Source organism: Budorcas taxicolor, chromosome 10 (assembly GCF_023091745.1).
Source record: "Budorcas taxicolor isolate Tak-1 chromosome 10, Takin1.1, whole genome shotgun sequence".
NCBI lineage: Eukaryota > Metazoa > Chordata > Mammalia > Artiodactyla > Bovidae > Budorcas > Budorcas taxicolor.
The window spans coordinates 57,164,997-57,178,023 of record NC_068919.1 but is presented as its reverse complement, the minus strand read 5'-3'; the positions used below and the strand labels follow the sequence as shown (position 1 = coordinate 57,178,023).

At 36.4% G+C, this 13,027-nt stretch overlaps 1 protein-coding gene across 1 annotated transcript in view; it reads right to left on the bottom strand.

Moving 5' to 3' along the window:
* Window positions 1-13,027, bottom strand: part of DMXL2 (Dmx like 2) — a 172,064-nt gene that overhangs the window by 79,713 nt on the left and 79,324 nt on the right. Inside the window, exons 7-8 of the mRNA XM_052647404.1 lie at window positions 2,723-2,901; window positions 835-1,018 (exon numbers count right to left, since the gene is read on the bottom strand). Coding sequence (XP_052503364.1) covers window positions 835-1,018; window positions 2,723-2,901 — 363 coding nt within the window. The remainder of the gene's footprint in view (window positions 1-834; window positions 1,019-2,722; window positions 2,902-13,027) is intronic.

Here is a 13,027-nt window from a genome sequence, read left to right as displayed (position 1 = left end):
TTAAAGGACCATATCCTTAAGCCTATCAAACCCTCAAAATACTTCTGCCCGCTGAAAATGCAAAAACCATTTTGGCTATGCAACCATTAAAGAGTTCATATAAATATGCACTGTAAAAGTATAATTAGTAATGTAGAGAGATATTTATAACACATTAAGTATAAAAAGCAAGTTATAAAACATTACTACAATCTCAATCTTATAAATAAAGGAAAAAAATGCACAAACACACATACTGGAAGAGTTGGATTATAAACTCATTTTTTTTATTTTTCCTAATCTAATTTTAGAATAAGCATAAGTAATACATTTATCTCATTTTATTCCCTAATCATAATGGGCACAATAGTTCACACTATATTATAAAAATCTAACTTCTTAGAAAGCACTTTTATAGTATATTTAAAAATTAGAAATATTATTTCACTTTCAAAATAGTAAACCATGAAAATTATGCAATTATATAAGTTCACTTAATATCTTAACACTTTTATTCTTATTCACAGTCATTTTTAACTTTATTTTCTAATTATAAGTCACTTTTAGTTGGTAAAATTCAGTCCTCATGAAACAAAAGCAAAATATTTCTGTTTATTTTTTAAAGGTTATTGTGGTATTTTATTTTTTTATCTTTTGGCTGTGCCATGCAGCTTGTAAGATCTTATTTCCCTGACCAGGGACTGAACCTGGGCCCTTGCAGAAAAAGTACCTAGTCCTAACCACTGGACCATGAGGGAATTCCCCACAAAATATTTTTAATTACAACCAATTTCAAGGACTTTTACATGACACATTATCTTCAAGATTCATTTACTGTTTTATATAATACAATACCTCAAGAGCATGCTGTACTCTGTCTTTCTGTTTTCCAGCATGAGTAAGGTTGCTGGAAACGCTAGAAGTGGTAGTCTCACAAATCTGCTCACCCAAAAGACAGTCTTCTGGAAGTAAGGTTTCTGCCCAGAGCCGGCAGACACCATCATGGCATGAAGTTAATAACACATTACAGACAGAACCTCTAATGATAAAAAGAAATTAACAGAAGTTACTATGAATACCAATGCCATCAAAAATTAAAGGCTATTCATACTTAGTTCCTCATGCTTAAAGGTAACATTAGTACAAAACTAACAATATATCTACCTGCAGTTATTTTTCCAATAATGATAATAGATTTCTACTGACTATTTCACACTCTCACCAACACCCATTTATTACCTGCTCAGACCTGCAAGGTGGCAAGCTGGACTCAGGATGCAATCTGTTACCATGAAATAAGAACAACCTAACTGTGCCCGACACTCACCTTAATACATTAAACTTAAACTCTGAATAGCTGAACTATAGTATGCGTCCAACTGTTTTAGAAGTTACACTGTGTGGAGAAAAAGTATCAATCAAAGAGCCTGAAATCACACACAGTATGGCTGAACACCATAAAAACTAGGAAGCGGGGGTGACAAAGGAAACAAATAAATTAATGCCAGATTATATACAGGTGCTGCTTGAAAACAAGGCTCTGGAGGATCAGTATCTCCTAAACAAAACAAACAAAACAGCAAAAGGAAACCTACATTTCTGTCATTACAAATTATAGAATGACCATAATAAAAGATCATTAATTATAATTAAACTATGTGGTTTATCACAGTAGTCGCTTTATCCTTCTTATAATCTAAATAGTTATGAATAGGGAAACAAATGTATTAATAAAACTGTAAGGAGACTATAATTTCAAACTATAAATCAATTTCCATTAAGTTAAGCAAAAATGTCACAGTATCAAGCAACTGAAGTGACTTAACCTCTCATCATGAAAAAAAAAAACCACCACAAAAAGTTTTCCTGTTTAAAAATTGCTTACACAGAATCTGACTCAGTCAAAGGTAAAGTGTTCTGCAAATGTTTTCCATATGTGCAAATAACTTGAGCAGATTAAGTTAGAATTGCCTTTAATTTAGATTCCAAAACTGTATACATTCCCCATGTTATCATTTACTGAGCCCCACACTGAGTGTGCTATATTTCCCATCAAGGGCAAATGGTGCTCAGATATACTTAGCAGATGAAATAACCCTTCCTCAAGAATGAATACAGATTTCTAAGCAAGCATTTTCAGAACTTAAATATAATACAAGAATCATTTGTTTAGGCTATTTTATAGCTTGCTTAATCTTTCAAATGCTTTTAAAAGATGCTATAACAATGAGAAAAATTTGGTAAGTTTCTGTTGCTAGCCTTAAGAAAAAGTTGGGACACTTTATTCACTGTATGTGATTACACTTTACCAGCATGTGGATTACTAACAGTTTATTACTATGTTTTATTCTTCCTTAATGTGTGCTTTTCTGTTACCTGCAAACGTTTGCTTCTTAGAATCTATTGCTGCTGCTAATACTGACAATACTAGCTAATGCTGCCTGGGCACACACAATGAGCAAAGGCCTGTATAAGCATTCACACGCACTCACATATTTTAGTCTCTCACAACTCTCTGAGGCAGGTACTATTGCTACCCTCATCTACAAGGGCAAAAAGAGCTTAAGAACTTTAGTCAAAAGCTCACAAAGCTGGTAACAACAGCAGAATCTGAATTCAGGCAGTTGACACCCAGAACCTATGCTCTTAACTGTCACCATATCAATCAAAAGAACTTTTGTTTTCATTATTTTTATAAATATATAAGTATACAAAATGAAGTTATATGACACACTCGTCTAACCTGGGCATATACTTGCTAGTTTTACGCCATGAAAAACCTGTTACAGCTCGTGGATGTGCCAAATACACAAAGGAAAACTGAGTAGACGCCTGTCTCCTTTTCACTTCATGATGATCCTGAGGTATAATTGAAGACTTCCAACCAGTCATAGGATACCACACTTTCAAAAGACAATCATCCTGTAAAAATATATAGGCCAATATAAAATTAATTTGTATACACACAATTCAAAATTTAAATGGTTTGAACAGAAGCTTTAAAAATTAACCTATATATTAAAAACACATATAAAGTTTATATATATAATCCAGAACTAAATTAATAAAATGATGCTTATTACTTTAAATGATATCATTCATGAAGGATAAATGGACCATATGCTCATTATCTATATTCTCTACACAAAGGTGGTTTTCAAATAGAGATTGAAGCCAAACTCCCCCACTTCAATACACCAGGGTCCTCCCTGTAAAGAAAAGACTCAAAAGACTCTGAAACCAGATGATAGCTTGGATAAGAAAGAAGCCATGTTATCTGGCACTGTTATTCTTTTCTCCTTTCTGAAGAGATCTGAAAGGATGAGTCAAACCTTTTTTAAAAAATTGCTTCTTGTCCTAAGTCAGGATGCAGCAAACTTTTCCTGTAAAGGGCCAAGTAAGTTTTGTGGACCACAGCCTCTGATACAGATTTTTCTTGGTTTTGTGTTTGTTGTGTTTTTTTTTTCTTTATAATCATTTAAAAATGTAAAATCCATTCTTGGCTCATGGGCCATAATGTGTTCTTATGATGAGAAGGCATTTAGGCAGTTTTTGGGAACCACCTTTATGCCCACTTAAGATATTTACAGGTATACCAATAGGCACTGACAATCATTTTTCTTAGCTCTAAGAATTTTGTTAAAAGGCCTAAACAATTTTATCTTATTTAACAGGAACTATCTCTTTTATAGTGCTTCATCCTCAATGGTGAAAAGTTTATAAAGGAAAATAATAAAGTAACATTTATGGGAAAAAAAATCTCAATCTCTAAGAAACAATGAAATTATGTGTTTCTGAAAAGTGTGTATAGGTGAAAATATTTTAATCTGAACTGGACAAACACTTCTGCCTCTTTTCCATCTTAGTATTCATTCTCAATATATATTACATAATGTATGTTTCTACTGAGGGGTCATTTATTCAGATATCTGATATACACAACAGATCTCTTTAAGTACTTACTCTGAGGCAAAGCACTTAACCATGCATTAGTTGCTTTCCTCCAAGCACCTTCTTCACCTAGCATCGTTTTCACCTTCCCAAATTTACTGCACAATCTATGTCAGTAGTTTCAGATTATGTACCATAAAAACCCTTAACGTACCTGAGAGCCCCTAAGGAGTCAAAAAGGAAAGTCAGAGAGCCTCCACAACCAAGGCAATCTAGCCCCTTCTCCTATTCCCACTAGCTTCCCCCCTAGTGAAGCAGCCTCAACACTTTTATATATTACTATCTAAAACTCTAAAACCACAAAGGATTAAACCAGAAATCAGTATTAGAGAGAAAATTCTCAAGTATTTATAAACTAATCAAAAACACTTCTAAATTACAAGAGAAAATTTTATACATGTTGAACTGAAGGAAAATAAAAACAAAACATCAAACTTGGGGGGTTGTAGCTACATGAGTGCTTAGAAGGAAATGTATAGCTTTAGATGCTATAAATCAAGAAAGAAGAAAAGTCACAAATCAATGGTTTAAGCCTCAACCTGAAGCATCAAGTAAAAGAAGAGCAAAGAGAACCCACATTAAAGAGATAAGAGGAAGAATAAAAACCAAAGAAATAAAATACGAAAAAAAGTCAAGAAATCAATTAATCCAAAAGCTATTTTGAAAAGATCAATAAAATTTATGATCTAGAGTGATTAAAAATATTTAGAGAGAAAACACAAATTACTGTTGTCAAGAATGAAAGATAGGACATTACTACAGATCCCATAAACAACAAAGGAACTGGGGAATATCATGAACCATTTTATCCCAATCAATTCAACAATGCATGTTAAATCCCTTAAAAGATAATTTCAAAACAACTGACAAAGGAGGAAATAGAAAACCTGAATAGTTCTACATCTATTAAAGATATTGAATTCACAATTTGAAATATTCTCACCAAAGGATAAAACAAAACCCTAAAACTGTAACTAAAATACTAGCCTAGATGGCTTTACTGATGAATTTTACCAAACATTTAAGGAAGAAATAGCACCAATCCTTCACAAACTGTTTCAGAAAATTAAGGAAAAAATGATCTCATTGTATAAGAGCATTATTATTAGTCTGACACCAAAACCAAAGACATAAAAAAACTATATATGAATATGTTTCATAAACAAAGATGCAAACACCTTTAAACTTAATCCAGCAGTATGTTAAAATACAAGTTTTGACCAAGTTTATCCCAGCAAAGAGAAGTGGGTTTAACACTGGAAAAATCAGTAACTGCATTTCATCATATTATTGATAACAGAATGAAAAAGAAAACTTACATAATTATCTCACTATATGCAGAAAAAGCACTTGACAAAAGTAAACACTAATTTATGGAGGAAAAATAACATTCTCAACACACAAAAATAAAATAAAAGGGAATATATCACATGATCAAGTTGAGTGACTCTACAATAAACCTTCAACTTATATCATATATAGTGGTGAACGACAATGCTTTTCCTTTAAAACTGGGAGCAATAAAAGAACATCTGTTCTCATCATTTCTATTCAACAAATTGGACTAGATGTCCTAGTACTTATGATATATTGGTTAAGGGAAAAAAATAAAAGGCATACGGATTAGAAAGGAAGAAGCAAAACTGTCTTTATTCACAAAATCCTAAGGAAACTACCCAAAAAGGCTGCTAGAACTGATAACCAAGGTCATGAGACTAAGGCTCAAAATTGAAAAATCAACTCTCTTTCTATATGTTACCAATAATTAGAAATGCAACCTCTGTAAATACATTTTACACTAGAAAGATAAATAGTATACACTGAAGATGATGAAATGCTGCTCAGAGAAAGAAAACCTAAATAAAAAGAGAAGTATACCACATTTGTAGATAAGAAGACCAACTATTACTAATGTAGAAATCTTCTCAAGTTGATCTGTAGAGATACAATGTAAACACTATCAAAATCACAGCAGGTTTTTTTTTTTTGGTAGAAACTGACAAAATCTGTGAGGAAATCAAAGGACTGGCACCACCAAAAATATTTGAAAAGGAAAAAGTTAGAGGAGTAACAGACTTCGAAACAGAGTTTGGGATGGTTATGCACACACTGCTATATTTAAAACAGATAACCGACAAGGCCCTACCGTATAGCACCTGGAACTCTACTCAGTGTTGTATGACTGTCTGGAAGGGAGAGCCGTTTTGCGGGGAATGGATACACGTATATGTATGGCTAGTTCCCTTCACTTTCAACTGAAACTATCACAACATTCTTAATCAACTATCAGTTCAGTTCAGTTGCTCAGTCGTGTCCGACTCTTTGTGACCCCATGAATCGCAGCACACCAGCCTCCCTATCCATCACCAACTGCTGGAGTCTGCCCAAACCCATGTCCATTGAGTGAGTGATGCCATCCAAACATCTCATCCTCTGTCGTTCCCTTCTCCTCCTGCCCCCAATCCCTCCCAGCATCAGGGTCTTTTCAAATGAGTCAGCTCTTCGCATCAGGTGGCCAAAGTATTGGAGTTTCAGCTTCAGTATCAGTCCTTCCAAAGAACACCCAGGACTGATTTCCTTTAGGATAGACTGGTTGGACCTCCTTGAAGTCCAAGGGACTCTCAAGAGTCTTCTCCAACACCTCAGTTCAAAAGCATCAATTCTTTGGTGCTCAGCTTTCTTTATAGTCTAACTCTCACATCCATACATCACTGCTGGAAAAACTATAGCCTTGACTAGACGGACCTTTGTTGACAAAGTAATGTCTCTGCTTTTGAATATGCTGTCTAACCTGGTCATAACTTTCCTTCCAAGGAGTAAGCCTCTTTTAATTTCATGACTGCAATCACCATCTGCAGTGATTTTGGAGCCCAGAAAAATAAAGTCTGACACTGTTTTCACTGTTTCCCCATCAACTGGCGATGAAGTGATGGGACTGGATGCCATGATCTTCGTTTTCTGAATGTTGAGCTTTAAGCCAACTTTTTCACTCTCCTCTTTCACTTTCTTCAAGAGGCTTTTGAGTTCCTCTTCACTTTCTGCCATAAGGGTGGTGTCATCTGCATATCTGAGGTTATCGATATTTCTCCTGGCAATCTTGATTCCAGCTTGTGCTTCTTCCAGCCCAGCATTTCTCATGATGTACTCTGCATATAAGTTCAATAAGCAGGGTGACAATATACAGCCTTGACATACTCCTTTTCCTATCTGGAAACAGTCTATTGTTCATGTTCAGGGTCTGATAGTCCCATCTCTTTCAGAATTTTCTACAGTTTATTGTGATCCACACAGTCAAGGGCTTTGGCACAGTCAATAAAGCAGAAATAGATGTTTTTGTGGAACTATCTTGCTTTTTCCATGATCCAGAGGATGTTGGCAATTTAACTCTGGTTCCTCTGCCTTTTCGAAAACCAGCTTGAACATCTGGAAGTTCAAGGGTCATGTATTGCTGAAGCCTGGCTTGGGAGAATTTTGAGCATCACTTTACTAGCATGTGAGATGAATGCAACTGTGCGGTAGTTTGAGCATTCTTTGGCATTGCCTTTCTTTGGAATTGGAATGAAAACTTTTTCCAGTCCTGTGGCCACTGCTGAGTTTTCCACATTTGCTGGCATATTGAGTGCAACACTTTCACAGCATCATCTTTCAGGATTTGAAATAGCTCTACTGGAATTCCATCACCTCCACTAGCTTTGTTCATAGTGATGCTTCCTAAGGCCCACTTGACTTCACATTCCAGGATGTCTGGCTTTAGGTGAGTGTCAGTGATCACACACCATAATGATTATCTGGGTCTTGAAGATCTTTTTTGGACAGTTCTTCTGTGTATTCTTGCCATCCTTTATTGAGTCCATCTGTGCATGAAATGTTCCCTTGGTATCTCTAATTTTCTTGAAGAGATATTTAGTCTTTCCCAGTCTATTGTTTTCCTCTATTTCCTTGCATTGATCACTGAGGAAGCCTTTCTTATCTCTCCTTGCTATTCTTTGGAACTCTGCATTGAAATGGGTATATCTTTCCTTTTCTCCTTTGCTTTTTCACTTCTCTTCTTTTCACAGCTATTTGTAAGGCCTCCTCAGACAGCCATTTTGCTTTTTTGCATTTCTTTTTCTTGGAGACAGTCTTGATCCCTGTCTCCTGTACAATGCCATGAACCTCTGTCCACAGTTCATCAGGCACTCTATCAGATCTAGGCCCTTAAATCTATTTCTCACTTCCACTGTATAGTCATAAGGGATTTGATTTAGATCATACCTGAATGGTCTAGTGGTTTTCCCCACTTTCTTCACTTTAAGTCTGAATTTGGCAATAAGGAGTTTATGATCAACTATACTCCAATACAAAATAAAAGTTCAAAAAAAAGAACAGCTGAGGAGTATATATGTTCATAGAAGTATTTTATTTAAAAAATATAATTCCCAAAGGGGAAAAAAAAGTTAGAGGAGTCATACTACTCGATTTCAAAGCTAACTATAAAGTCATTGTAATCAAGACACATATCATTAGCATAAAGGCACATATATATATACACACACACACACACACACACAAATGTGTATGTTAACTTATATATGGAACAAAATAAGGAAGCCAAGAACAGATCCACATATGTATGGAAAACTGATTCTCAACAAAGTTGTCTAGGACATTCAATGGAGAATGGATTCTCTTTTCAAAATGTAACTGGAATTATCTTGATATCCCTTTGGGAAAAAACTGACTTCAAACCAAATGCAAAAAAAAAAAAATCCCAAAATGTAAAAATCAAAACTCTAAGGGCTTCTGGTTCAAGATGGTGGAGTAGAAGGACATACACTCATGTCCTCTTGTGAGAGCACCAAAACAGTAACTAGCTGTTGAACAATGATTGACAGGACACTGGAACCCACCAAAAAGAGATACCCAATGTCCAAAGACAAAGAAGAAACCACAGCAGATGGTCAGAGGAGCACAATGACGATAAAATCAAATCCCATATCTGACAAGTGTGTGACACACAGACTGGATAACAACAATATCAAAGAAGTTCACACACTGTTGTGAAGGCTCTGAACCCAACATCAGGCTTCCCAGCCTAGGGATTTGACAAAGGGACTGGAATCCCCAGGGAATCTGGTGTTGAGGGCCAGTAGGATTTGATTACAGGACTTACAAAGGACTGGGGAAACAAGAGACTCCAGCCTGGAAAGGCATAAACAAAATTTTGCATGCGCCAAGACCTAGGGGAGAGAAGCAGTGACCCCACAGGAGACTGAACCAAAACTATGTGTTAGTGTTGGAGGGCCTCCTGTGGAGGCATGGGTCAGCAGCGGCTCACCACAAGGACAGGGGCACTGGAAGGTTTCCCTTGGCACAAACCCTTTTGAAGTTCACCATTAACCCAACCATAGAGCCCACAGACTTGGTTACCTCATGCCAAACAACTACCAGGGAACAGTGCAACTCCACCCATCAGCAGATAATTGGATTAAAGCTTTACTGAGCAAGGCCTTGCCCACCAGAGCAAGATCCAGTTTTTCCCATGCCACTCCCTCCCATCAAGATGCTTACAGAAGCCTCAGCCTTTATCCATCAGAGGGAAGACAGAAACCATATCGGTTTCTCAAGAGGCAGGTCAGGTGCTCTGGTATTCCCATCTCTTTCAGAATTTTCCACAGTTTATTGTGATCCACACAGTCAAAGGCTTTGGCATAGTCAATAAAGTAGAAATAGATGTTTTTTCTGGAACTCTCTTGTTTTTTCGATGATCCAGCAGATGTTGGCAATTTGATCTCTGGTTCGTCTGTCTTTTCTAAAACCACCTTGAACATCTGGAAGTTCACGGTTCACGTATTGCTGAAGCCTGGCTTGGAGAATTTTGAGCATTACTTTACTAGTGTGTGAGATGAGTGCAACTGTGCGATAGTTTGAGCATTCTTTGGCATTGCCTTTCTTTGGGATTGGAATGAAAACTGACCTTTTCCAGTCCTGTGGCCACTGCTGAGTTTTTAATTCCCTTAAATGTAAATGGATTAAATGCACCAACCAAAAGACATAGACTGGCTGGGAGATGAAAACACGTGCATGTATGCACTTCCACTTACCACAACACTCTACTTGACACCCTCCCCAAAACTGTTTTATATTGTTAAGTTAATCATGTTCCCATTATGAATTGCAATTGTAATTATTTTTTGCCTGGCTATTGACTGTGAAAACTGATAAACATCTTTCACTATTGTGATGATATAACTACTTCTCACTTAATATCACTGACTTATTTGGTCAAGAGAAAAATAAGAACTCTATATAACCAAAACTAGGATCTAATAAGAAAGCCTGTAATCACTTTTTAAAATCCAGATTCATATTAGAATTATCTTGAAATTTTTTGAAAAATACAAATACTCAGGCATTGCTTTTTTTCTCCAGAGCTCCAGATACGTTTCTAATGAACAGTTCTGTTTAAAAATAACTGGACTATATGATGATCATTTATTTTTATCAAGTATGTTTCACTTTTTCTATTTCATATTCATTGCTCCCATTTCATTTAGTTTATGTTCTCCAATTTCTCCATCTTTTTTTTTTGCTATTCTTTTTCAAGCCTTTATCAACTGTAGTAAAGCTTTTGTATATATATAAATATGTACAATATATATTAGAAAACTTATCAATTTTTGCCTAACTAAAAAAAGTTATATTTTCATTCCACTTGTTTGACTTAGTATGAGTACAATGCTATATTTCTAATAAAAAAACAGATATGCAATAAGCAACAAAGGTTTACTGTATAACATAGGGAACTATAGTCAATATCTTATAATAACCTATGATAGAAAATAATTTGAAAAATAATATATATGTATTTTTATAATTGAATCACCTTACTGTGCACTTGGAACAGTGTAATTCAACTATACTTCAATAAAATATATATATATATATATATATATCCTTTTAAACTGTAAAACTTCTAAGAGAAAACATAGTAAAATATCTTTGTGATTTCAGGATAGACAAAAAAATTTTTTTTAAGGACAAAGAATTTTTTAAATCTAGGCCATAAAAAGCACAAACCAATATTTAATAAATTATGTTGGATTTCTTCAAAATTAAAAACTTCTACACATCTAAAGATCATGGTATATGGTCCCACCACTTCATGGCAAATAGATGGAGAAAAAATGGAAACAGTGACAGGCTTTATTTTCTTGGATTCCAAATTCACTGTGGATGGTGACTGCAGCCATGAAATTAAAAGACGCTTGCTCCTTGGAAGAAAAGCAAGACAAACCTAGAGAGTGTATTAAACAGCAAAGGCATTATTTTGCCTGCAAAGGTGTGTACAGTCAAAGCTATGGTTTTTCCAGTAGTCATGCACAAATAAGAGAGCAAGACAATAAAAAAAGGCTGAGTGCCAAAGAACTGATGCCTTTGAACTGTGGTGCTGGAGAAGATTCTTGAGAATCCCTTGGACAGCAAGGAGATCAAACCAGTCAATCCCAAAGGAAATCTACCCTGAATATTCACTGGAAGGACTGATGCAGAAGCTGAAGCTCCAATACTTTGGCCACATAATGAGAAGAGCTGACTCACTGGAAAAGACCCTGATGCAGAGATAGATCAAAGGCAGGAGGAGAAGGGGACAACAGCAGATGAACTTGTTGGATGGCACAGCCAACTCAATGGACATGAGTTTGAGCAAACTCCAGGAGAATGGTGAAGGACAGGGAAGTCTGGCAAGCTGCAGTCCATGGGATCACAAAAAGTTGGACACAACTGAGTGACTGAACAACATACATCAGAAGACACCATTTAAAAAAATTAAAAAGCAACTCATAATCTGGGAGGAAATATCTACAATAGATTTATCTTTTTTTTAATTTTTAAAAATTTATTTAATTGGAGGCTAATGACAATATTATAGTGGCTTTTGCCATACATTTACATGAATCAGCCATGGGTGTACATGTGTTCCCCATCCTGAACCCCCCTCCCACCTCCCTCCCCATCCCATCCCTCAGGGTCAACCCAGTGCACCAGCCCTGAGCACCCTGTCTCATGCATCAAACCTGGACTGGCAATCTATTTCACATAGGGTAATATATATAGGGTAATAACTCCCTGATCTTCAAGCTGGTTTTAGAAAAGGCAGAGGAACCAGAGATCAAATTGCCAACATCCGCTGGATCATGGAAAAAGCAAGAGAGTTGCAGAAAAACATCTATTTCTGCTTTACTGACATCGCCAAAGCTTTGACTGTGTGGATCACAATAAACTGTGGAAAATTCTGAAAGAGATGGGAATACCAGAGCACCTGACCTGCCTCTTGAGAAATCTGTATGCAGGTCAGGAAGCAAGTTAGAACTGGACATGGAACAACAGACTGGTTCCAAATAGGAAAAGGTATACGTCAAGGCTGTATATTGTCACCCTGCTTATTGAACTTATATGCAGAGTACATCATGAGAAACGCTGGACTAGAAGAAACACAAGCTGGAATCAAGACTGCCAGGAGAAATATCAATAACCTCAGATATGCAGATGACACCACCCTTATGGCAGAAAGTGAAGAGGACCTAAAAAGCCTCTTGATGAAAGTGAAAGAGGAGAGTGAAAAAGTTGGCCTAAAGCTCAACATTCAGAAAACAAAGATCATGGCATCTGGTCCCATCACTTCATGGGAAATAGACGGGGAAACAGTGGAAACAGTGTCAGACTTTATTTTTTGGGCTCCAAAATCACCACAGATGGTGACTGCAGCCATGAAATTAAAAGACACTTACTCCTTGGAAGGAAAGTTATGACCAACCTAGACAGCATACTAAAAAGCAGAGACATTACTTTGCCAACAAAGGTCCGTCTAGTCAAGGCTATGGTTTTTCCTGTGGTCATGTATGGATGTGAGAGTTGGACTGTGAAGAAGGCTGAGCGCCGAACAATTGATGCTTTTGAACTGTGGTGTTGGAGAAGACTCTTGAGAGTCCCTTGGACTGCAAGGAGATCCAACCAGTCCATTCTGAAGGAGATCAACCCTGGGATTTCTTTGGAGGGAATGATGCTGAAGCTGAAACTCCAGTACTTTGGCCACCTCATGCGAAGAGCTGACTCGTCG